The 26,622-nt window shown below is 51.3% G+C and overlaps 1 protein-coding gene across 2 annotated transcripts in view; it reads right to left on the bottom strand.

Moving 5' to 3' along the window:
• Positions 1-26,622, bottom strand: part of LOC120383256 (zinc finger protein 345-like) — a 71,730-nt gene that overhangs the window by 37,195 nt on the left and 7,913 nt on the right. Inside the window, exon 1 of one of the 2 annotated variants that reach the window (XM_039501143.1) lies at positions 6,370-6,492. The exons of the other annotated variant lie outside the window; for it this stretch is intronic. Coding sequence (XP_039357077.1) covers positions 6,370-6,418 — 49 coding nt within the window. The 5' untranslated portion in view covers positions 6,419-6,492. Of the gene's footprint in view, positions 1-6,369; positions 6,493-26,622 lie in introns of those variants that run through there. 2 annotated transcript variants of the gene reach the window in all.

The raw sequence follows: 26,622 nt of genomic DNA on the forward strand, positions 1-26,622 counted from the left end.
TGGGAAAAAAAATAGTGGCTGTCAAAAAAGCCAAAAACAGGGGTGATCGGTCATGGCCTAGCCGATCTCCTCTCTTCCAAGTTACAGCTGATTTTCAGTCTCACTCCCTTTCAAAATTTCATCCCTTTCTTCTCCAGTCCACCCCAGTTACACCGGGCTTAACTAATGCTCAGAGTTTCTGGAGCTTTATGTTAACAGCTTCCAAAAAAAAAAACAAAAAAACAGCGTGAGAGTGAGAGAGAAAGTATCTGTCATTCCCTAAAGTGGGATTAAGCACTTGTGCTCCCAAGTTTCTGGACATTTCGCAAACCCGACTCCTATCCCCAGCTTTAGTTTCTGTCTCCCCAACCCCTCCGGCAAGGAAACGGGGGGCATATTTCCAAGAACTGAGCACCCACAATTGGAGCCGGATTCTCCCACCGTGAACTCAACGCGCCGAGTTCTGAAAACTCTGCCCGGCAGACTCGGTCCCTGGCCCAATTCCGGGGTGTTCGCTCTCCCGGAGCTGGCTCGGCTCCTGCAGGCGCTCAGTGAATCAGAGCCGGGGGGGTGGGGAGATCAGGGAGGGCAGCAGCTCTGGGACTCGCAGACCCCCGCCCCCTGGAGCAGAGCTGGGGCGAGGAGGGGCCGATGGTGCAGAGTCACTTTCCTGCCCGGCCCCGGCCCCGGCCCCGGCCCCAGCCCTTCCCCCGGGTCTCGCCCCTCACCTGCAGGCTCCGGCTCAGAGGCTGGTGGCGCTAGAGCCCGGGGCTGCCCCAGGGGCTGGTTCCAGCCCCCGGAGAGAGTCCCTCCGGCTGGGCACAGAGGGGCGCTAGGGAAGGGCTCTCCCCACACACACTCCGCTGGGGAGCGTCAGCTGTTTGTTACAGATTCGGCAGCGTCTCTGACCCAGGAAGCTCAGCCTCCCAATATCCGGGAAAAAGAGGCAGATCAGCTGGTCATGGAGAGACTGGCCGCCAGCCCTCTGGTGGCCTCAGCTGATGGACTCCCCCGCCCCGGCCTGTGCTCCCCCTGGGACAGAAAGGGTGCTGGGGTATCGGCCAGGTTCCTTCCCTCCTTCCTGAGCAGAGAAAAACCTCCAGAGACAGAGCCCCAGAGAAACCTGCCCCTGCTGCCAGCCAGGGCTCTGGGCAGCCACTTGGCCAGGTCAGGTCAGGGCCGCCCAGAGAATTCCGGGGGCCCGGGGTCTTCGGCGACGGGGGGTAGACGGCTCTAGACCCCAGCGCGCCGAAGACCTGGGGAGCAGGTCGACCGGAGCCCGGGACGAGTGACTGCGGCGGGTGCCGTGGTCCCGCGGCTCCGCTTGACCTGCCGCAGTCATGCCTGCGGGAGCTCAACCGGAACCGCAGGGGCCCCAGAAAACACTCGTGGGGGCCCCTGCAGGATGCGGGGCCTGGGGCAAATTGCCCCTCTTGCCCCCCCCTCTGGGCGGCCCTGGGTCAGGTGCCCACCAGCCCTGGAGCTATTCACCCTATTGCCAGCTGCAGATATTCAAAAATCATGAGTTGGGCTCACCAAAAACCATGAGATTCCCTAACAGTAACAGCTTTGGGGTTCTTTTATTTGCCTTCTGCTTTCTGAGCCTTTAGGGCAGGGGTGGGCAAACTTTTTGGGCCAAGGGCCACATCTGGGTGGGGAAATTGTATGCAGGGCAGGGGCAGGGGGTTGGAGTGTGGGAGGGAGTGCAGGGTGTGGGAGGGGGTGTGGTGTGCAGGAAGGGGCTCAGGGCAAAGGATTGGAGCAGAGGAGGTGTGTGGAGTGTATGAGGGGGCTCAGGGAAGGGGGTTGGGGTGCAGGAGGGGGCTCAAGGCAGGGGTGCGGACTGCAGGAGCGGGCTCAGGGCAAGCATTGGGGTGCAGGGTGTGGTGGGGGCTCAGGGCAGGGGGTTGGGGTGCAGGGTGTATGAGGGAGCTCAGGGCAGAGGGTTGGGGTGCGAGGTGCGGGCAGGGAGTTGAGGGGGCAGGGTGCAGGAGGGGTTCGAGCTCCAGCCCGGCACCGCTTACCTAAAGCAGCTCCGGGGTGGCAGTGGTGCGCACTGGGGCCAGGGCAGGCTTCCTGCCTGCCCTATTCCCAGCCCCGCACCACTCCAGGAAGCACTTGGGGGGGGGGGCTCTGCATGCGCTGCCCTTGCCACACCTCCCCTGAAGCTCCCATTGGTCGCGGTTCCTCATTCCTGGCCCATGGGAGCTGTGGGTGGCGGTGCCTGGAGGCAAGGGCAACGCACAGAGCCCTCTGCCCCCCTCACCTGGCAATCCCACGGGCCGAATCCAAACCCCTGAGGGGCCGGATCTGGCCCGGGGGTTGTAGTTTTCCCACCCCTACTTTAGGGTGTGCTGGGGTGACATTTTGAAGTTCCGCCACAGCCAGGAGGGCTAGAAACTTACTTTTTCTTTAAGAGTGAAGGCTGAAATCATCATCACCTGACTCCAGGAGCTGGGGCTTTAAGGAAAACAATTGTCATGAGACTGATGACAAAACCATGAGAGTTGGCAATGCTACATTTATTTTGGGGACCCTCTGAGACAATCCCAAGTCCCCCAGAGTCTCAGTCCCACCTACAGTCTCTGGAAGTCTCATTATTTTTATTGTTATTATTGGTGTGGGAGCACCTGGAGGCCTCAGTCAGGGCCCCAGTGTGCTCAGAGCCACAAACACAAATAGATGGTGTTTGCCCCAAAGAACTTACCCAATCTAACTACAAGACTAGACACAACAGGATAATACAGACAGGTGATGGAGGACCACAAGGGAACAATGACCCCATTCTGATCAGTGTGATAAGCAGCAGTTCCTAGCCATTGTTAGCACCAGCAGCGATGAGGTAACTTTTAGCAGGAAGCAGGGAGGTGATGGTGGGGTGGGACAATGGAATAAGTGGGTGAGGAAGGCTTGACCTCTCAATAGCATAGGAGGGTGATACATCAGCCAGGGAAGGGCCTTGCAATGAGTGGTTTGTGTGTGTGTGATGCGGCGGACAAGGGGAGCCAGCCAGGAACTTCCAGAGATGGGTGATGGGGTCACAGGAAAATGATCTTTGTAGCAGCAGCATTCTGGACAGATGTAGGTGGGGTAAGAAGATGGGATTGGTCCCAGCCAGGGAGGAGGATGTTCAGTGATCGAGACATGAGATGAAGGCCTGGATGAGAGGTTTAGCTGTGATGGAGGAGAGCTGGGTTGACCATAGAGAGGTGAAGCAGGAAGAAGATTGAGACACGGCCAGGATGGGGCCACCAGCCATGTCAAAACAACACACACCTTGCTTGCCTGCATGACAGGGATGGTGGTTCATCCCAGTGACAGTGTATAACAGACTGACTTGCCCCTTTAAGGGTTTGCCTGGGCCCAGCGGACCCTGGTTACTAAGGAGGCACAGCTGAGCAGGAATCAACTTATTACTGCATTAAGAGCAGCAGGAAGCTGCAGGGAGAGTGCATCTCAGGAAGAATGGAGCAGAGCGAAGAGGCAGTTGGGGTGAATCTCCTCCAGCAGGGAAACCTGGGACTTCAGGCAGGAAAGGCCTGAGCATGAACTGACAGAAAGGTAAATGGAGGGACTTGAGAATGTTATTTTGCCAGTTTGTTATTTTAATAAAACCAGAACTTGAGATGGGCTATGAATGGACAACAGCCTGTGTGAATCATTAAAGAAGCTCCTTGAAGGGGGAAACTGAGGCAAGGGGCTGCTTTCAGGGCTGCCCTGAGGCTATGAGTGGGTGTATGGCAGTCAGCCCCCACTGACACTGGGGAAAGAACTCCATTTTGGGGAGAGAGTTGGTGAACGCAGCCACAACTATCCCCTGTTTGACAGAGCACCCTGCTGGAGGATGCAATATGATGAGTGGAACTGGAGGACAGTCAGGTTTTAGGGGAACCTAATCTGGGATGACACTCAGCTAGCTTTGCCAGCTGGTGGCCTGGCTGCTGCTGGACAAAGCTTACCCAATGTGCAGAAAAGTTCCCTCCATCCTGCATACAGCAGGGACAGACCCTGCTCCAGTGGTGACAGTGGAGATAACTCTTCTGTCTCTGTGAATACAGCCAGGAGACATATGCAGTGTACTTGTAGCCATGTGGGACCCAGGATATTAGAGGCAAGGAGGGTGAGGTAATAGCTGTTATTGGCCCAACTTCTGTTGGGGAGAGAGACAAGCCTCCAAGCTACACAGAGCTCTTCCTCAGGTCCTGAGGAAAAGCTCTGTGTATGCTCGAAAGCTTGTCTCTCTCCCCAACAGAAGTTGGGCTAATAACAGATATTATCTCCCCACCTCCCTGTGTCTCTCTGCTGCCAGGACAGACATTCTCTCAAATGGTGACAGCAGGAATATAACATGGCTGATGCTTGGAGCTGGTAGAAATTTTTAAAACAAAAACACTTAGTCCATCAAGGGCTTTTTAAAAATCTCCAGTTAGGTATTTCTAGCAGTTCTTAAAAGTTTTTCTGTGGTAGTTTTCAATAGAGAAATTAGCCTTTTGGTTTTGAACAATGAATGAACTCTCTTGTTCCTGGCCGAGGGTTGCTGCCCCACTGCCAGCATGGCCTGGTGCCCTGGGCAACACACACTGTCTCTCTGATTGGGCTCCCCTGCAAAGCCGGGTGTGCGTCAGGGATGCAGGGAGCCCCAGGAACCTGCCAGATCTCCATGTAGTGATGGCACTCATTCAGCAATCCCAGGGCAGGGCTTGGGTCAGTCTCCACTGCAGCAAGGGAGACTTACATCCAGCACTAGCAGCCTGGTTCACAGTGAGCTGAAGGGCCTGTTGCAGAGTTCTCGTGCAGCATCAGATTGCATGGTCCCTGGAAGGTAGCTGGTCTGGCCCCAGAGGATGGATGGCTACGATGGGAAGCTGGCCTGGTTCATGGAGATTCAGACCAAGCCTGGGAGGGTGCCATTTCAGGCATTGTGTCAAGTATCAGAGGGATAGCCGTGTTAGTTCTTGCATCCGAAGAAGTGGGTATTCACCCACGAAAGCTCATGCTGCAAAACGTCTGTTAGTCTATAAGGTGCCACAGGATTCTTTGCTGCTATTTCAGGCATTGCTTCCCCTAACTGTGAATCCCGGGGTGGGGGTAGTTATTTGGCTTTTGAGTCTTTATGGGAAATCCACACACCTCCAAGTGTGTGTAAGCATCTCAGTGTCAGAGTTCAACCTGCAATGCACATGCTGGCTGCTCGGAGGGGCTCTCTCCTAACCCCTGGGATGAGGAATCTGCAATTTTACTCTTCACCACCACCTCCATTGTCACTGCCCTGGCTCCCTCTGTACACACAACCCTGCACAGCACTGTGGGAACTCCAGGAGATTTCTCCTCCCACCAGGGCACTGCCCTAGGAGGCATTGGGCTAAATTTGGTTCCATATTCTGAGACCTCATCTACATGACAAAGTTAGGTCCCCATAAGTTGCCCTGCATCGACCTCTGTGTACATGTGTCTACACTCATAAGAACATAAGAATGGCCGTACCGGGCCAGACCAAAGGTCCATCTAGCCCAGTATCTGACTACCAACAGTGGCCAATGCCAGGTGCCCCAGAGGGAGTGAACCTAAGAGGCAATGATCAAGTGATCTCTCTCCTGCCATCCATCTCCATCCTCTGACGAACAGAGGCTAGGGACACCATTCTTACCCATCCTAGCTAATAGCCATTTATGGACTTAGCCACCATGAATTTATCCAGTCTCCTTTTAAACATTGTTATAGTCCTAGCCTTCACAACCCCCTCAGGTAAGGAGTTCCACAAGTTGACTGTGTGCTGTGTGAAGAAGAACTTCCTTTTATTTGTTTTAAACCTGCTGCCTATTAATTTCATTTGGTGACCCCTAGTTCTTGTATTATGGGAATAAGTAAATAACTTTTCCTTATCCACTTTCTCAACATCACTCATGATTTTATATACCTCTATCATATCCCTCCTTAGTCTTCTTTTCCAAGCTGAAGAGTCCTAGCTTCTTTAATCTTTCCTCAAATATGCCTCCATCTGACATAAGTGCCCCATTATAGCAACACAGTCAAATCTGCTCCCCCCACACGCCAAATGGCATCAAGCCTTAGTCGACCTGCCAGGGCCGGCTCCAGACCCCAGCGCGCCAAGGCTACAAAAGGGGAACCTACAAGCTGAAGCCAAATGATGGGACTGGGGGGGTAAGAAACACCCTGAATCCTTCACCACATGTTTGTCATATGAAAGGTAGCTCACAGCCAGCTAGGCTGTAAAATGACTGTGGGTGAGCAATAGTCTATACAACAGGGGAGTAGCTTGTTAAGCCAGCCTGGGCTCTAGAATCCCTTCATGGTTCCATTTGATACAGAACCATTTGTTTCCAGTATTTCAATTTGCTATTCCTGGAATCTCTGTGCCTTGTTACCTACCCTTGGCTCTCTGGAGAGTGAAATCACATGTGAGTGCAGTGAGCGGCATGGAACCGGTCAGCTGGGGTGCGCAGTTCCTCTGGAAGCAGCAACTTCATGAGTATTGTGAGTGTGGCTGGTCCCTGCAGGAAGTAGCTCCTAGGGATGGAGGGTATCATGCTCCTATCTAGAGGCACTGACTTTCTAGTGTGCTGGCAGGTGCTCTACCCCTGGTCTGCCCCAGACCCCAACCCCACTCCATCCCTTCCCCCAAAGCCCCACCCACCTCATCCTGCCCATGCTTCACCCCCACCCGCCTCTTCCCGCCCTGTTCTGCCCCCTCCTGCAAGCATGCCCTGCACTCGCTCCTCCCCGTCCCCCAGCGCCTCCTGTACACTGCTAAACAGCTGATCCATGGTAGGGTGCTGGGAGGGAGTGGGAGGAGCTGATCAGCAGGAGTGGGACCACCGGTGGGCGGGAGGAGCTGATCAGGGCGGCTGCCGGTAGGTACTCAGCACCTACTATTTTTTTCCCAGGTGCTCCAGCCCTGAAGCACACATGGAGTCAGCACCTATGTTCCTATCGCTCACCCATAGAGTAACCACAGATTGTGTTGTCCAAGGATAGTGGGATCGGGGAGCTGATCCTGGCAGGCCCAGGCCAGGCTCCCTCATGCACAGGGTAGGCAAAAGGGAGGTGCCTCCCAGCCCTGGGTATCTCTGTCACACCAGGCCAGGAGCCTGAGTGACATGGCAGGCAACAGCATCCCAGGATGAGCCTGCACCTGGCCAGGACTTCCCAGTGCACTGAACCCAGGTGCAGGGAGATGGCTGCTGCGGAGATTCCCCAGCCTCCAGTGGCAGGATACAGCTGTAAGCTGTGCAGGGAGGGAAGGTGGAAAGGAGCAGAATGAACCCAGGGCCCTTTGGTCCCTCAGTGGGACACTGAGGAAGGAGGGGTAAGGGGGGGCACAACTTGGGGGGGGGTGCTCCAGGAGAGGGCTACCTGGGGATTCCCCCCTTCTAGACCCTGCACTTGTGATTTCATGTTATAGTTACAAAGTGCTGACCAGGGGCCACAATCAGCCCTGAGTGAGGCAGCCACCTGGGGTCTCTGTGCAGTTGCACCAGACAGCAATGGAGACCCTTCAACAGGGCTGGGGGCGAACCTGGGTATGCATCAGCAGGGTCTGCAGCAGTGGGGGCTGCAGGGATACCTGCTGAGGCTCTGGGGAAGGGGCAGGGTTTGGGCCCCAGGGCATCTCCTGGCAGGGGAGTTAAGGTGCCATGAGGGCCGCTACACCGTGGGCAATAGCTGTGGAGGGGGATAAAATAGAGACGCTTTAAGGGGGGATGGGTGGAACCTGCCCCTCTCCTGCTAAGCTTGTTCCAGCCCAGACAGTGACAGACCCTCCCCCAGCTGCCTGGGTGGGGGCAAGGGAGGGGTAGCAGCAGGGCCGGCTCCAGGCACCAGCGCAGCAAGCAGCTGCTTGGGGTGGCCAATGGAAAGAGGCGGCACGTCTGGCTCTTCAGCAGTGGGTCCGTCAGTCCCTCTCGGAGGGAAGGACCAAGAATGAAGTGGCAGCAGTAGAGCTGCCACTGATCATGGCTCCCCCACTCCCCCACCTCTTGAGGCGGCAAAAAGGCTGGAGCTAGCCCTGGGCAGCAGCCTTGCTCAGTGCTGCAACACATTAATGCCTCCCAGAGGAGACAGGGGAGTGCCAGGTGCAGAGTTCTCTCCCTGGCTAGTGCCTCAAATAACTGGGGAGGGTGAGAAACACTCCCCCTCCCCTTTAGGGATTTTGTTTGTCTGTCTCTGTTCCTCTTTGCACAACAGTGATAGGAAGGAACTGGGGATCCTGCCCAGTACTTGTAGGCTCCACAAGGATAGCTGAGGGACTGAGATCAGTGTGTGTGTCACAGGGACAGGTCTGGCTGTGGCGCTAGTGAGGGAAGTGGGAATGAAAAACAGAGTGTTCACAGAGAGAGGCAGTGTGGCCTAGTGGCTAGAGCACTGGACTGCAACTCAGGAAACCTGGGTTCTATCGCCACCTGGCCTGCTGGGCGACCTTGGGCAAGTCATGTCTGCGCACCATGCCTCAGTTTCTCCACTTGTACAATTGGGATAATGATATGGCCCTCCTGTGTACAGTGCTTTCAGCTCTGGGGATTGAAAAGTGGCAAGAAGGTAGGGAATAGTATTTCCCTCTCAGTCACTGTTCTCCCCAGCCTTGCATCCTCCACCCGACTCATTCAGCATTCAGCCAGCTCAATCCTTCCTAGCTCAGAAACCACTCCCACTGTGCACATCTCTCTCCTCCCAGGCAGAGAACTAACCCTCTTCTTACCTACCCATGGAGTTAAGAACTCTGCACTATTCGTCATTTTGATAAGTTTCCACCCCTCCTTTTTTAGTTTGTCCCATCCCTGGTCTCATACTTGCACATATACGCATTTGGCATATATATTCAGCAATTTTGAAAAAGAAAATATTTTTCTCTGGGGAACCTTAGGGCAGTTTGTGTGCGTCTTGTTGTACATGTTAAGTTTAGAAGAAAATAGATTTTTAAACACTTGTAAAACAAAATAATTTTATAGGCATTTTTTAAATCATTTACAAAATAAAGCTGATTATCACAAAGCGATAAAGAAAGGACAAATAGAAAAGAGTGTTAAACTACAAAAAAAGACTAAAGTGTTAAGTCACAAATGTGTTAGGTCTTCTTAAAGAAAAAACTATGCATTTTTTTTGAATAAAGGCATTAAATAGTTTTTTTGAAAAAAAAATAAGGGTTATGCATTTAGGTTATTTAGAAAGTCTAAAAAATATTTTGTAAATAAAGAATAGAACATGTATTTTTAAAAAAAAGAAATGACACAAAGTGAGAGGCTTGTAGAAAAGCCAGTTCTGTAACAGAAAGAGAAAAAACAAATGGTGCAACAAAGCCCATGTCACTGACCACATGGCAGAGAGAAGAGTATATGGACGCATAGGCAGCGAGTTATATGGCCCGTGGTGCCCATGCGCCACCAATATTCCTGAAGGTGGGCCAGCTCCACCAATGTTTGGGCCCCAGGCCCCGTGCTCTGGGGGTCCCTGCACCATGTGTCGGCAACGTGGGGGCCAGGATGCTCTCACCTCGGGGGACAGCTCCCTCACTCCTCACAAGCAGCTCCCCCAATTCCCAGAGCCCCGGCATGCTGCGGAGAGGCCTCAGCGCTGATCCAGCTCGCAGCCCATTGGCCGGGAACCCCAGCCAATGGGAGCTGCCGGGGGCAGCGCCAGAGCTACCTGGCTGTGCCTCCACAGCAGCGTGGGGGAGGGAGTAACAGGCTGCAGCTCTCAGCCCTGGGCAGAGAGTGAGCAGCAGGAGTCTGTCCCTGTCAGACAGACACATCGACACAGCCATGAGCCAGGGGGTTGTGGGGGACACAGACAGACACACACGCACACACACACACACACAGCCGGTGAGCCAGGGGGCAATGGGGACAGACAGACACAAGGACACAGCCGGGGGGTTGTGGGCAGGGCCGGCTCCAGGCACGAGCCATCAAGCACGTGCTTGCGGCGGCACCTTGGGGCGGGGCGGGGCGGCGCTCAGGGTTTTGTTTGGTTTGTTTGGGGTTTTTTGGTTTGGTGGAGCACTGCTAGAGGGTTTTTTTTTTGTTTTGTTTATTTTGCTGGGTGGAGCTTGAAGGGGAGTCGGGGGCTTTGGGCGGCACGGCACTCGGGGGGAGCTTGTGTGGCACTCGGGGGGCGGAGCTTCGGGCAGCATGGCGCTCGGTGGGGTGAGGGTTTGGGCAGCACTGGGGGGTAGGGGTTTGCGGCGCAGCGCTCAGGGGCAGGGCTTTGGGCGGCGCGGTGCTTGGGGGCAGGGGCTTGCGAGACGCAGCGCGCGGGGTAGGGCTTTGGGCGCGTGGTGCTTGGGGGGCAGGGGCTTGTGAGGCGCAGCACTTGGGGGCGGGGCTTCAGGTGGTGTGGCGCTCGGGGCGGGGCTTCAGGTGGTGTGGCGCTCAAGGAGGGGCTTGTGTGGCGCTCGGGGATGGGGCTTTGGGCGATTCGGCACTCGGGGGGGGGGGGTGTTACGGTGGCAGGGGCAGCTCTAGGTACCAGCAAAACAAGCAGGTGCTTGGGTGGCAAATTACCAGGGGTGACATAATGCTGGAGCCCCAGCTCCAACCTGAGGCAGCGTCCTGGGCTGGATCCTGACTGCCCGTTGCTCTGACCGGGTGCCGCCTGGGCTGTGCAGCGGGGCAGGGGGAGCCGGCTCAGTGGGGAGCGGCCACCCCCCCTCAGGCAGGAGCCGGTAGCACAGCCCTGCCCCAGCCATGGGGCACAGGGGGTGGCAGCGAAACATGGTGGCTGGGTGGGCCACTCCTCCAGTGCTGGCTGCGGGTTTCTCCTCAGCTTGTTCCCGCTGCCGCCTCCTCCCCGCTGCACTGCCTCCTGCCTGAGGAGTGGAGGGGAGCGGCAGCCTGGGCTGAGTCGAACTAGTGCCAGGGCCAAGGCAAGGATGACCGGGGCTGGGATCCAGCAGCAGCCCCAACCCCCAGCGGTGGGAGACGAGTCCTTGGGCCAGATCCACAGCAAGGTAAGAGCCGGGTCGGGCAGGACAGTCCCCAGGACATCCGGGGAGCTTCTGCCTACTGGAGCCCCAGAGGCTTCCGCGTCCCTCTACAACCCCGCACAGCGCTCCGGTGCCTGGGGTGTCCTCCTGCCTCCTCCCTGCAGGGGGTGAGCAACAGGGCAGAGAGGGGAGCATCCGTCTACCCAGCCTCTTCCTTGGCTGAAGCCCAGCCCTGGAGCTCTCTCCATTGTATGCCCCTCAGGCTTCCAGCTGTGCAGCCTCAGTGCTAGGAAAACACCAGGCAGGGCTGAGTCCAGTGTGTGTCCCAGCTTGTGGGGAGCTCTCTCGCCCCAATGACTAGCGCCTTACCTAAGGCCAAGTACAGTAGTGCGATAGGAGTAATAGGAGCTTGACGTGAAAAATATTGCGTCACGTCGTGTGACACGGTCACTCATAATGGGAATGTGTGTAAATGTGTTAATGATTACTTGTGTGTACTGTGCCGCCCTATCGGCGCCATTCATGCCAATTTCCGTGTCACATCAGTGCCAGTGGTTATAGGGCTAAAATGTGGGGACAAAAATGAAAATGACTTTCCGGTGCTGCCTACATGTGTAAAAGGAAAAAAAAAAAGGGGGGGGGGTGAGTGGGCACTTTATTTTTTTGCTTGGGGCAGCAAAAAAGTTAGAGCCGGCCCTGGTTGTGGGGACAGACAGACACAGCCGGTGAGCCGGGGGTGTGTGGGGACAGACAGATGGAGCCGTGGGCGGGGGGAAGGAGCAGCAATGGGCACCCCGGGGCTGGCATAAAATACACAGGACAGAGGGAGCTTCCTGAGGGGACTATAGCAACACCCCCCTCAGAGCAGACCCGGGCTGTGGTTGACTCCATCCATCACTCCCCCCTGCCCCACAGAGACCCACACAACCCTCTGCCCCTCCGAGAGACCCCCAATGACCCCTGTGCCCCTCTCACCCCTCTCCAGAGAGCCCCCCTTTTGTGCCAGACAACTCCCCTCCCCCACTGCCTCCCCTGCTCCAAAGCTCCCTACAATCTCCCCCTTTGCCTTCTGCCCCCTTTCCATTGGCCAGGAGGCTCCCAGTCTATTGGCCAGCACAGCCAATGGGAGCTGCACCTGAGGCAGGGTGCCTGGTTGCAGAGGCAGACCTGCCCGGCTGTGCCTCCACAGCATGGGGGTGGGGGAGCTACAGATGAGTAAGACCTGGTCATCATCATCACAGGCAATTCTCTGGATATTTAATTTCACTGAGGCAAGTAATTCAGTCTACTCTTCCTTTCCCGACAGTTTGTGGCTTTTCCTGTAAGAAAACTTACAATTTCTTTGCCAAGAAGTCCATTTATAGTTTTTTCACTTGAGAAGTACAGTATATTTTCTGGTTGTTCATAAGCTCATTTATTTTGTTAACTCAGGTTCATAGGCAATTTTAAAAGTCACTTGAATTGTACCTGTTTTTTTTCCATTGTTCCAAAAACACATGGAAGATGTGCAGATTTTTATTTCTGTGGGCCAAACCACCCTGTATAGAAATGTAAATATTGGAGCCAGAAGAGCTCTGCAAGGGTAAGGGTCCTTTCAGGAAATTGTCCTCAAGTCATTCATTCTTCTGGGCATTCCATTTTATTGTTCCCTCTTATAGTGATAGTGATCAGTGTTTCCACCCACAGGGGAGAGGCAGAAGACTGGATCAACCCTGCAGTGACTCTGCCTCTACCATTGTTCTCTGTCTGCTCCCTCTACCAGCCCTTTTGGTCTCCCTAGGATTGCCCCTACCGTTACTCCCTCTGTGTCTTCTTTCTCTGGAGCTTCTCATGAAGTAAAGTCTATCATTGAAGGTTCTTATCTCTGTAATGTATTTAATTTTGATGTATTTATTAAGTGTTAATGTCATAGGGTCTCACCCCCACTTTGAGCTTGTGAGTTCAAAGATGGGGACCCGCAGGTATTCTCCCCCCACCCTAACCCTTAGGGTAGGTTTCCTTTTCGCTGCCACCACTCGATTGATTCGGTGAATCGAGACACCCCTCTGTTCCCCCCCTCCTCCTTCCAGAGACTTTCCTGGGGAAGCACAGATCAAATCACAGAAGGAGAAAGATTCCTTTCACTTCCCTCTCCCTTCCCTGCTTTCTCTGCTTGGAGACAACCCTTGTCTCCACAGAGTGACGCCTAGCTTCCTTCCCCTGAATCCACAGGTAAGGAACTTAACCAAGTCCTGAACCTAAAAGAGTTTATTAAAAGAATAAAAAAAGAAAAAAAATACACAATCTCTATGAATCCAAGATAGACATTCATAGGGTCTAATCTTATTAATCTCTGGAGAAATTTCTCCCTTTTCCTCAGTACAAACAATACAGGCAAAATTACGAATAATCAATACAAACACACAGAATTTCAGACACAGGATTCTTATATGAAATTACCCCATACTTCTAATACTCACTAGCTTGAATAGAAGAAATTAGTTCAGAAAGATGAGCAGACTTGATTAAGCGTCTGGGCTGGTGTAGTTCCAGACGGCTAAGAACACAGAACAAAGAACACAGAGACCCAAGTTCCCGCTCTCTGGGATTTTCAAATTCTCTTCCCTGATTGGTCCTTTGGTCAGGTGTTTCACCAGGTCTGTGTTAACCCTTTACAGGTAGAACTTAACTGTCATAAGTAGTTAGTTAAGGGTTAATTAATGCACTATGGGAGTCCCCTTCAGCCCGCTGTATAAATTGATCCTCTTCTTTCCATGTTTTGCCCATATGGTTTTCTGCAGCCCTAGGGCAGCCAGCAATAACTCCTGTGCCTTTGCAATGGGGTGAGGGAAGGGGACCACGGGTCCCCTATTTATGTGATTTGCAAGAAGTGTCATTACTCAAGGTACCAAATGTGTTTAAATGATATAAGTGCCTTGTAAAATCCCAAAGCAAGCTCATTTTCATTTCTCATATAATCTCATATACAGTATACACACATTTTTCATTAATTATATGAGTTGAATTTATTGTTGTTAGCTAAGTTACTGGTTTGTTTGTTTGTTTTGTTTTTCCAGTGTGGCAAAATGCGTGCTATTTTATGGGTTGAATGATTGAATGACATAATACCCACCTGCCCCCGTTGTCCGTCGCACAACATGGTGGTGCCTACCCCTATCTTGTGCTTCAGGAGGGTCACGGAGTCCAGGGCAGCCTGGGGAGTTAGCGAGGGGCCTGGCGCTGGCAGCAGCAGGTGACCTGGCCCCAACCCACTCCGCTCCACCTCACCGGCTCCCGGCATTGCTCAGGGGCAGGGTGTCACAAAGTCCCCAGGCAATGCTCTGGAACTGCTCCCCACAAAGCCAGTCAGGACTTTGGGGAGCCTCCTCTCCCTCAGAGCAGAGTGTCTTCAGGGCAAGAAGCTCACACGGCTTCACCTCCTGGGTCTGACCTTGGAGCATTCAGCATTTGCCCCTCCATGCGCTCCCCACAGAGTCCACCCAGGTGGGGTCCTGGGGAAGCCAGAGGGTCCTGCATGCACCCCCAACTTCACAGTCAGATGTGACTCTCAGCCAGACAGTAAAACAGAGGTTTATTAAATGACATGAACATGGTCTAAAACAGAGCTTGTAGGTACAGAGAATGGGATCCCTCAGCTGGATCCATTCTGAGCCCTCACTTCCCGTCCCCAGCCAGCTCCAAACTGAAATCCCCTCCAGCCCCTCCTTTCTGGCCTTTGTCTCTTTCCGGGCCAGGAGGTCACCTGATCTCTTTGTTCACCTTTAGCTGTCCCCTTGCAAGGGGGGAAGAGCCCTGGCCTTTTGTTGCTAGGAGACAGATTGTCAGCCATTTATGCACACTGGAGACTTAAGAAATGCATAGGGGAAACTGAAGCACCCACACAGTATTCAGAGGAAATATTAAGAACAGTTCCACTTAGTCACACAGGGACTTCGGGGAAGAGGTGGAGTGGGAAGAGGCAGGGCGGAGCAGGGTTTCTCGCTGCTGTCGGCGCCAGGCACCCCGCTAACCCCCCAGGCCACCCTGGACCCCATGCCCCCCCCAAAGCACAGGGTCTGGGGCAGTTGTCCTGGTCCGTCCTATGGATGAGACGGATACACTTGGGCACCACCAAAAATTATACAAACCTGCCGCCCATGGCTACCCCAGCGCTACCTCTAGGCAAATGCCAACAAGTCTCTGGCAAACCAGCCTCTTGGCTGGGCCAATGAGAAACTGTCCTATAACTATTTCATAGAATTCATTTTCCTGAACCAATCAGAATGTCCCACATAACCACTGAGGTGTGGCTATCAACCACTGGTCTGTTTAAAAAACACAGCTCTTTAAACAACAAAGGAATAAGTGGCCAAAACTGTGCATAGCACAAGTTTTTGTAGAAATACACCAGCCTTTAAAAAACAGTGCGAGCTTGCTAGTTTTGCCTAAAGGACAGCTGCTGCCCTAAAAATTGCAAAGAAGGCTTTATGTTTACACACTTTATACAAATCACACAGGCTAATGCAGGGGTCAGCAACCTTTCAGAAGCGGTGTGCCAAGTCTTCATTTATTCACTCTAATTTAAGGTTTTGCGTGCCAGTCATACATTTTAACGTTTTTAGAAGGTCTCTTTCTATAAGTCTATAATATATAACTAAACTATTGTTGTAAATAAGGTTTTTAAAATGTTTAAGAAGCTTCATTTAAAATTAAATTAAAATGCAGAGCCCCCCGGACCGGGTGGCCAGGACCTGGGCAGTGTGAGTGCCACTGAAAATCAGCTTGCGTGCTGCCTTCGGCACAGGTGCCATAGGTTGCCTATCCCTGGGCTAATGTAAAAGGAATAGTAGCATATGTAAAAGAGTTAACACTTTTTAGCAACAATAAGAAAGCTGTTTCTTCTGACACCTTTTTCCTTTCCCAACTTTAAAAAAAAAAATCTAAATGCTGTTAAACCAAGTAAAGTTTTAACAAATACACACCAGCCTTTAAAATTTTGGCTAAAGGAAAACTGTTCTAAAAACCTGCAATCTGTAAAGAAAGCTTCAGGTTTACACACTTTATACAAAACACACCCAGGCTAACATAAAAGAAAAACTAACATGTAAAACAGTTAACACTTTTTACCATAGATAAGAAGGCTATTTTTCCCCTGTGGGGAATAACGTCCAGCGCTGGGGCTTTGACCACACTGGTGCTTTGCAGCGCCACAATTTGCAGCGCTGGAGAGGGTGTGTTTTCACACCCTGCTGCAGCGCTGCAAATTTGCAAGTGTAGCCATGGCCTAAAAGAGTTGATAACCCTTTTTACCAGAGCCAAGCTTTTGACTTTTTAAAAATGTCTTACCAAACGAACTTTTAAAAGATAGCATGGAAGCAGTTTTGTAGCTTTTAAAGGTAAAATAACCAAAATTCATGTTTTAGGGCTAATGAAATAAAATTGACATTTGTAAATTGTGGCAAAGCAAGCCCTTTTGCTAAAGAATTGAGAAACTTTAGTGAAGAAACATACCCCCCCCCTTTTTTAACTTTTGTAACAAAAGATTTTTTTAATCACCCTGTATTGACATTAAACAAAGTGAGTATAAGCTATACTATCAGACATTTTAAAAATAATGTAAGGATGTTTTTACATTTTAAAAAGATGCTAATATTACTTAATTTCCATAAGTAAATAATTATCATCTGTGTTGCACAACTTAAATAAAGACTTTAGTAATTTTTTATCTACATGACTTGCATAGTAAGAAAAAATCCTGTACAAATAGTTTACAAGAATATAAATTGTGAAGAAATAAGTTCCTGAGGAATAGCAATATTATACAAAACCCTCATGTAAAGAAGGGTTTTACAATTTAAAAAAAAATGTAAAAAGACGTCAGAGCTTTCTAAGTTTGCTTTTTTTAATTTTCCCTAAATGAATTGACCAGAATATTAAAAAAATCAACCAAACAAAAACTGTTTTACTTGTAAATTGTAACAAAAGTTGTAAAATTAGGATACAGTGTAAAACCCACAACTGATGATTTTTACAAATAAAAAAATAAAAATTTTAAAAGACAAAAGCCAGAGCTTTGTGACTGCAGGAAGTTCAGAGATAAGGCTGCAACCTCTGACACAGTTATCTGAAGAAACAGCCCCAACTCTCACCCCAACCCCCCCCAACTCTTTCCTGTCCCCCTCCTATCCTTTCCCCCCCTCAGTTGGAAACAGTCATGTTCTTTTGCTAACATAGAATTTTTAATCATATCAAAAAAAATTTTAAAACCTTTTAAAAGTTTAAGATGTAAAGCAAGCCATAGGGGATAAGAGAGCTGTCCTGGATTTTAGGGGAATGTTCATAACTGGCTGAAATCTTCTTTAATGAAATAATTTTGTAGGCAGCCGTTCTTTGTTAGCTGTCATGTTTTGCCCCTAACCTCTGCCCCCTCCTGCGCCCTCAACTCCTGCCCCTCCCTCCTGCATCCCCAACCCCTGACCCCTACTGTGCCCCAACCTCTACACTGTGCCAACTTCACCCCTAACCCCTGCACTCTCCTCCTGCACCCATATGGGGCAACTGACCTGGATGCATGGAGCAGCTGGCACCCTCACCCCGAACACTGCTCCTCCACACCCCCTGTAGGAGGCATCTATGACACAGCCTGAGCAGTCCAGAAATTGTTTCTCTCTCAAGAAGTGCATGATGGTGTGCACAACTCATACAGTTGCATGTGTGATGCTGGTAAACCAAGTGTCAATTCTGGCTAAGACCATAGGTATTAGCTAAGAACGGACACACTCATAGCTGAAAACCAGACCAGTTCACCTGTATGTTAATTTTGTTCAAAATAGGTATTAGTCTTGTAAGAATGTATTTCATGTTTAGATGCTATGAACTGCTTGTAAATTGCTGCCTGCATTAATCTCAATTGTAATGTCACTATTCCAGGCTATCAGGAAATATGTACATTTTGCTTTATATAACTTTGAAAATGTTTGCTCTGAACTTGTGAACCTAGGCACAGGAATTGTTCCCCCACACACACCCCTCCATTTAGGCCTATCAAGATTAAATGTGCCATTAAGGAACATCACAATACAAAGGATTGGTGAATGGCCCTATCAAACCTTGGAAATCTTATGTGCAAGAGCATTCCCCTCATAGGCTGGAAGACTAATCATAAAAGATAAAACAGGGTCACCCCAGAATTTGTTTCTCACCTCTGCTCTTTGAACTTTCACAGAGCCAGAGACACTAAACAAAATCAGAGAGCCCCAAGGTCAACCTGGGTCCACCCTGAAAGATAGTTTGAACATACAGGTTACCACACCTCAGTCACCTTTAGGAACCACAGATAACTCATTAGTGTGTGTATATCTGTTGGCTTGTTTTAACCTGTACATAACTCTCATTTCTTTTTCCTAGTTAATAAACCTTTAGATAGTTTATTACAGGACCAGCTACAGGTGTTGTCCTTGGTGTAAGAACTAGGGCAGTGGCTCTCTAACTTTTTTTTTCCACGGATCACTTGAAAATTGCTGAGGGTCTCGGCAAACCACTTAATGATCTTTCCAAATGTTGTTTGTACCGTTAGCTAACTATTGTAAGATGCTTTGGCTAAAAGCACTATATTAAAAAAAAAAACAATGTTTTTTGTTCTACAAATAAAAGCTCACAACTCGTATTTTAATATCAGTAGTCTTACCTTTCTAATGTGATGGATGTGCCCTCTCTCCTCCGCCACGGCAGCCCCCAAGCTGGGGCTGGGAAGGAGGGTGGTCTCTCCCTCTATCCCGCACAGGCAGCAGCCCCCGAGCTGGGGCTGGGAAAGAGTGGGGGGTCTCTCCCCTGCCACAGCAGCCACAGAGAGAGGTTGGGAAGGAGGGCCATCTCTCACCAGCAGCTGCAGCCCTGGAGCTGGGGAAAATGGCCTCTTTCTCTGGCTGCCACAGCCCTGCATGTCACAAATTCCCCTCACCCCCTCTTCTCACCCCACTGCTTCCTCCCACCTACCCCTTATTCCCTCCAAGGCCACCACCTCACCTTACATGTACGTCTTCTCCAGGGTCCAGGCACCTAATTAGTGGAGCCATGCCTGCACAGCTCTACTAATTAGGAGAGTGGCCCTTCATTCTCTCGTGTGTGGCCACCCAGGGAATGGAGGGAACTATCTGCGGACCACCTGAATGGAGCTCACGGACTGAGAACCTCTGATCTAGGATACCAATTGACCTGGGGTAAGTGATTGGGGTCTGGGAGCAACCTGAGTGCTGTGTGATTTTTGGTGTAAGTGTCCATTTATCACTAAGTCCAGTTTGGGTGGCAAAATAGGCTGGCGAGTCTAAGGGGACTATCCGTGACTCCATGGCAAGACTGATACAGTGATCCAGGAGTTCACATTTGTTACTGGCTTGGTGAAATCTAATTACAGAACAAACCATCAGTTTAGGGTGTCTGCCCTGTTTTTGACAGTCTGCCCTGAGTAGGGTGACCAGACAGCAAATGTGAAAAATCGAGATGGGGGTGGGGAGTAATACGAGCCTATATAAGAAAAAGACCCAAAAATCAGGACTGTCCCTATAAATTTGAGACATCTGGTCACCCTAGCCCTGAGACAGGCACTCTCAGCTGTGAGCCATGCCAGATAGCCTGACACAGAGATTAAAGAGTGATTAATGGGGAGACAGGTTAATACCTTTTAGTTCATTGACTGATCTCGCCCCTCACACTGACCCTGCAACTCTCTTCCACCGTGCATGTTACTCTGGATCCAGATACGGCTCATCCTGTCTGTGAATCGAAGACACATGAGACTCTGACACATGGGAGGACTGGCCCAACAATCCAGAACGAGTTAATACTGGTGGCAATGACCTGGGTGCTGGGGGGTTCTTCAGCAGGTGGCGTTACTGGAAGGTGAGGGTGGGAGACAAGAGTGAGAGGAGACTGGGGCTTGTAGGGAACCTGTGAGCAGGAAGGGGGTCTATCACCTGAGCATAGGTACTAACTCCTCTGGCTGAAGGGAGATTTCTGCCACCCTCTGGCTCCTTCCCACCAACCCAGCTTGGGGGTGGGATTTTCCTGGACTGTGGGGTGGGCAAGATCTCGTGCAGTGTGACTGGCCAGTCCCATCTGTTCACTTTTACTGCCACCTTCTCTGGGTTGCCCTTCATGGCTTGTGGTGAGTGGGAGGGGTGGGGATGGGGAATGTGGGTCCCTTGGCAATCTGCCTGGTTAGAGAGCAGGGCTGAGGGGCTCTGCCAGTAGGAGTCAGGGGTTCTTTTGTTTAGATGTGTGAGGGCAGTTCAGATGATCTCAGCTGACATCAGACACACAGGGAGGTGAGCTCTGTAATACTGAGGATCCACACTCCCATTTCTCTGAACGGGGAATGAAATGCGGTGATAAGGATGTACGGCTCAACACTGAGAAATGATGGACAGCCCCAGGAATCACTATATACCTCATGTGTAGGGTCCTACCAAATTCATGGCCAGGAAAAAACACGTCACGGACCATGAAATCTGGGCTCCCCCATATCATCTGGTCTTTTGTATACTTTTACTCTATACTATAGGGTAAAAGTATACAAAAATACACAGCATTTCTCAAACTGGGGGTCCCGAACCAAAAGAGGGTTGCAAGGTTATTGTAGTGGGAAGTCACATTATTGCCACCCGTACTTCTGTGCTGCTGCTGGCATTGGTGCTGTCTTCAGAGCTGGGCACCCAGCCAGCAGCCACTGCTCTCAGGCCACCCAGCTCTGAAGGAAGCGCAGAAGGATGGCAATTCTGTGAACCCCCTTCAATAGCTTTGCGACCCCCTTTTGTGTCGAGACCCCCACTTTGAGAAATGTTGAGTCTTAAGGACTTTACATGTTTATATTCTGCCATTTTAAAATACATATTTGTTTTATTACACCACCATGAAATTTAAGATTTAAATATCAAACTGTGAAATTCAAGATTTTAAAAATTTATGAAAATGGACCGTGAATTCCTGTACTGGCCTCTTGGTACTGAACACTACACTGGAGATGTGAGTGCACTATACAACACTACTGACTGACATAACCATCATCTGCAGTCACATTACCTGGGCTAATGGAACCCTTCTCTGACAGGCAGTGACAACAGCAACAAGGGCTGGATTCAATATCTCAGGGCCCCTCTTAAACAATACAAAACAGAACTGGCTACAGCCTCCAGCCAGGAATCTAGGAAAACTGACCACCACCTCTGGGTGCTTCTAAGAGGTAGTACTGCCCCACGTGCAAGCACTGAGTCCATGTATAACAAAAGAGAACTTTTATTAGAAGGGATAAGGAACCAAGCGTTAAGTTGGGAAAACACCATAACCACGTTCCAAGCATGTGACCACAGTGTGTTGGGCAGTATCTTTTGCCTCAATTTCCCACATTGCAGTGGGAGAGTCCTATGAATGAATGTCCCTTTAACACAGATGTGTCACTCACCTCTCCCACTGCTGCACCTCAATCACAGTTGCTGTCCTCGGTCAGTGAAGACCCAGAATTCCGAGGTACATTCATAAAGGTTCACCTCCCCACCCACAGAAAGTGTGGGAGCAATGAGCTATGTCTCTGCAGTTGCTATGCACCTCTGCAACTGGCTGCTTGCCACTGCCTCTGGTCACTTGCTGCTGCTGTTGCATGTTCACCACCACTTCTGTGACACCATGTTCTGAGGTTCCACCGCTTAAGTCAGGTGACTTCAGTGGGTCAGAGGGAACCTCACTGACAGTCCAACTTCTGCATTGTCCTTCATTTCACCACTCTCCCTTCATCAGGTCCAAGACATAGCCCCTAGACTGGCTATCAGGGATTCAGCTGTGGTAATGGCTGAGCAGAAATTATAACTCTCAATTGAATCTAATCAGCTGGTTTTAAACCCTGGAGGAGGAGGAAGGATCAAATGGTGCCTAAAACTCTTTAAACAGCATCCACATCACATACAAACCTCTCCCCTTCATAGGGATTTGACATCTCTAGCCCCTGCTTAGCAAGTGAGGTTCAGTTTAAGGTGACCCTTTCAATCAGGGCAGGCTAAGCACAGTTCTGCTGCCCTTTACTTGTCCAATCAGGATAACAACATTTCATTGCCCCTGCTTTCAAATACTAGAGTGATTTGTAACTCAAAACCAGCCAGAACTGATCACTTTGGCAAAGCAGCTCCATCTGCTGCGCACCTATGCAGAGTAGGCATCAGTGTAAATACAGTCTGCTCCTGAAGTCTTTTCCCTGCAGCTCAGTTCTAGATTATCAGTGGAGCAGTGGCGGCTCTAGACATCAGCACGCCAAGTGCATGTTTGGGGAGGCAAGCCGTGGGGGGCGCTCTGCCGGTCGCCGCGAGGGTGGCAGGTAGGCTGCCTTCAGCGGCATGCCTGCGGAGGGTCCACTGGTCCCGTGGCTTCAGCGGACCTCCCACAGGCTGCCTCCAAATCCGCAGGACCAGGGACCTCCCACAGGTAAGCCGCCGAAGGCAGCCTGCCTGCTGTGCTTGGGGCGGCAAAATGCCTAGAGCCGCCCCTGCAGGGGAGAGCTCATTCAGACCCTATTTACATTCTTATTAATGCAGCCCAGCTTCTGGATTGTGTTAAACCATCGCTGTCCCTTGAGAGGATATTTACACTAAGCTGCCCAGAATGACCCCTCGGCCTTTTTCCTTTGTGGTTACAGTTCGTTTCAGCATGTCTGCCCAACACAAAGTGTTCTTTCCAACATGCTTCACTTTGTTCCTCTCTGTGCTGAACTTCACCTGCCTCTGTGCTGCCCAATCACCCAGTAGACTCAAATCCTTGTGATCAGTGAGAATTGTTCAATAGCACTGAAACCCCATCACTTCCTTGCTTTAAGGTGAAATGAGCCGAGATCAGGCATTTTGTGTAATACAGGATAAGTTGTTTGGGATTCATTATCTCTGCATCTCATTGCTAAAGATGAACAATTAGCTCATACTGAAGAGATGAGCAATTTGCTCATAATGATGAATTTCTTCCAGGAATTGAGCATATTTGCCTGCAATGTAGATCTGCAAATAGATCATGATTTCCTCAGATGTACTGGTTGTTGGATGAGTATCCCTTCAAATGGTTTCCCACTCTCTGGTTTAATTGCAAATACTCCATAGCTGAACTATCAAGTGTGTTCCTTAGTTGTACTGGGCCATGTAAGTCACACGGTATTGTTTGTTCTTGGCTGGATGATCTTGGATTTAAAATCTAGTTTAACAGATTACGCACATGGGCAACTTGGAAATTCATTTCCACAAACACCTGAGCTAATAAAGCACAATGCTTGAGAGCAAATGATCACAAATGGGCATGAACAGGGCCAAAGAAAACCCAGGCACAAATTCAAATAATCTTTGTGGAAATTAGCTGGCATTATTCTGAGCTCTGATCATTATGGACCAGAACTTCAGCTCTAATGGCACCCTGCTTCCTTCCCCCACTGATCCCCACCCACTGTCCATGTCCTCCACAGGCCCCAGCTAGTCTGCTGGATCTGCTGACACCAGCACTACAGCTGCTCTTCAAGAAAACACGTGAGTTTAAGGAATGAAACTTTTATGAACATGTGACAGGCACTAACCAGACCCAGCAGGAAATCAACAACCGTGCTGGAGGGGAGAGGGTTTGTATGACCCCAGCCCTAAAGCACTGGGGTAGGCGCAATGGGAATGGAAATGGGAAGACTTCACTCTAGGGATCTGGCACCAGTAGTAGGTTTCTTCTCTCTCCCTTGCACCAGATCAGCAGGAGGCAGAGAGTCTCAACAGCACTGAGGAGAGCCAAACCCACAAAGCCAAGGGGTCATTGGCCGCTGCCGCTTGCTATGCCATGAAAGGGCAGGCAAAAGGCTGGTGCCATGGGTGGGAATCAGCAGGCTGTTCCCATGGATGACCATGCTGGGGGTGGGGGATGGGCAGAGCTGCTGTTCCTGTGGCGGCTGTGCTGGGGCAGGGGGTCTCACAGGGATTTCCCAGGCTCGGGGGGTGGGGGATGGGCAGAGCTGCTGTTCCTATGGCGTCAGTGCCGAGGGTCTCACAGGGATTTTTCCGGCTAGGGGTGGGGCATGGGCAGAGCTGCTGTTCCTGTGGCCGTCCTGGGCTCTCACAGGGATTTTTGAGGCTGGGGTTGGGGGTGGGCAGAGCTGCTGTTCCCGTGGTGACCATGCTAAGGGTCTCACAGGGATTTCCCATGCTGGAGTCTCCAGTGGGTGATAACGTTTGAGCTCTGAGTGAAGCTTTTCCCACAGTCGGGGCAGACATATGGTCTCTCTCCCGTGTGGATTCTCTTGTGCTTGGTCAAGGCAGAGCTGGTGGTGAAGCTTTTCCCACATTCAGGGCAGATGTAGGGCCTCTCTCCCGTGTGCACTCTCTGGTGGGTGGTGAGGTGAGCGAATTGGCTGTATCCCCTGCCACACTCGTCGCACCGATAGGGCTTCTCAGCCAGGTGGGTTCTCTGGTGCCTGGTCAGGTACGTGCTGGTGGAGAAGCTTTTCCCGCAGTCGGGGCAGTTAAAGCACTTCTCTGTCTGGTGCGTCCTCTGATGCTTGATGAGGAGGGAGCTGTCAGTGAAGCCTTTCCCACAGTCGGGGCAAACATAGGGCCTCTCTCCTGTGTGCGCCCTCTGATGGATTGTGAGGGATGAGCAGTCCCGGAAGCTTTCTCCACAGGCCTCGCACCGATAGGGTCTCTCGCCCGTGTGCAGCCGCTGGTGCCTCGTGAGGTTGGAGCTGCTGCTGAATCGCCGCCCACACTCGGTGCAAGGGTAGGGCCTCTCGCCCGTGTGCGTTCGCTGGTGTTTAATCAGGTCCGAGTTCACATTGAAGCTCTTCCCACAGTCCCGGCACCGGTAGGGCCGCTCTCCCGTGTGCAGACGCTGGTGTGTGATGAGATGTGAGCTCTGGCTGAAGCAGCGCCCGCACTCCGGGCACTGGTAGGGTCTCTCCCCCAGGTGCAGTCTCTGATGGGTGATCAGATTTGACCTCAGGCTGAAGCTTTTCCCACAGTCCTCACACGTGTTGGGTTTCTGCCCGAGGCAGAGTCCCCTGTGGATTGTAGAGTCATTGTGTCTCCCCAAATGTCCCAAAATGTGGCCGGGATTCTCCTGTCTCTCTTCTGGGTGGCTTTCCTGCTCCTTCTCTGACCTGCCCTGACTCCCGCAGGCTTCACCCAGCTCAGGGGAAACATCCCCATCAGATCTCCCTGGTCCCGCCTCATGCAGTTCCACTTGCTCAGGACCTTCCTGCTCAGGGTTCTCCTCCTCACTCTCACTCACCGTCCCATCACCTGCTGGGACAGAGACAGAATCCAGACAGGAGTCATTCCCTGTGCCAGGGGGAACAAACCAAAGTAACTGCCGGGGAGATCAGTACACCAGGAGCTGAATTCCCCTCCCACTCCTTCCTGAGAGGAGGGGGCAAATTGAACCTACACATCCCATCCAAACACTCCGGGGAAATGCAGCTGTTGCCAGGTGTGAATCAGAGGGCAGGAAGCCATGAGTGACGTCTGCCATGAGGTTATGACACCGGCTGGGGACAATCCTGACCACTCATGAGCCCTTCAAGGGAACCTGATTTTTCTTCATTTCCTGTTTTCCCCCAAGCTGGTTTAACTGATTCCTCACCTGTGCAGGTCTCCCTTGCCCTGAAGATCAGACACCGTAACTCTTCTCCTCATTCCAGATGGGAGACCACATTGCTTTTCCAAAACCAGGGTGAATTACATCTTTGTGGGATATTTATCACAGAGAATGTTCCCAGGTTTTAACCCCAGCCCATTTCAAAGCAGTGAAAGCTACCTCTGCCAGCTACCTGTACTTCAAAGCTACCTCTGCCAGCTCTCCAGGGTCTCAAAGTCCAGCCACTCTGCTAATGGGGAACTGGACTCCCACATCTCTGCTCAGAACACACAGCCAGACACACATCATCAAAGGAGCCCCTCAAATACACAGACAGCCAGGGCCAGTGCAACCACTAGGCAAACTAGGCGGTCGCCTAGGGCGCCAAGATTTGAGGGCGCCAAAAAGCAGTGCCCAAAATGTCTGGGGTGCTCACCCGGTACCGGTTAAACATGTAACCCTCTCCCTGCCGCTGTGTGAGGGGGCGCTGCGGCTTTGATCCGCTCCGGCCGGCCAGAAAGTGATGTCATTCCTCCTCCGGCCGCCGGGGGTACTGTGCTGCTCCCCCCGGCTGCTCTGGCTCTGCCCCAGGGCCCCCACCTCTCATAGACTCAGACTCTCAGGGTTGGAAGGGACCTCAGGAGGTCATCTAGTCCAACCCCCTGCTCAAAGCAGGACCAAACCCAACTAAATCATCCCAGCCAGGGCTTTGTCAAGCCTGACCTTAAAAACCTCTAAGGAAGGAGATTCCACTACCTCCCTAGGTAACCCATTCCAGTTCTTCACCACCCTACTAGTGAAAAAGTTTTTCCTAATGTCCAACCTAAACCTCCCCCTCTGCAACTTGAGACCATTACTCCTTGTTCTGTCATCTTCTACCACTGAGAACAGTCTAGATCCATCCTCTTTGGAACCCCCTTTCAGGTAGTTGAAAGCAGCTATCAAATCCCCCCTCATTCTTCTCTTCTGCAGACTAAACAATCCCAGTTCCCTCAGCCTCTCCTCATAAGTCATGTGCTCCAGCCCCCTAATCATTTTTGTTGCCCTCCGCTGCACTCTCTCCAATTTATCCACATCCTTCTTGTAGTGTGGGGCCC

This window comes from Mauremys reevesii, linkage group 15 (genome assembly GCF_016161935.1).
Source record: "Mauremys reevesii isolate NIE-2019 linkage group 15, ASM1616193v1, whole genome shotgun sequence".
Lineage (NCBI taxonomy): Eukaryota > Metazoa > Chordata > Testudines > Geoemydidae > Mauremys > Mauremys reevesii.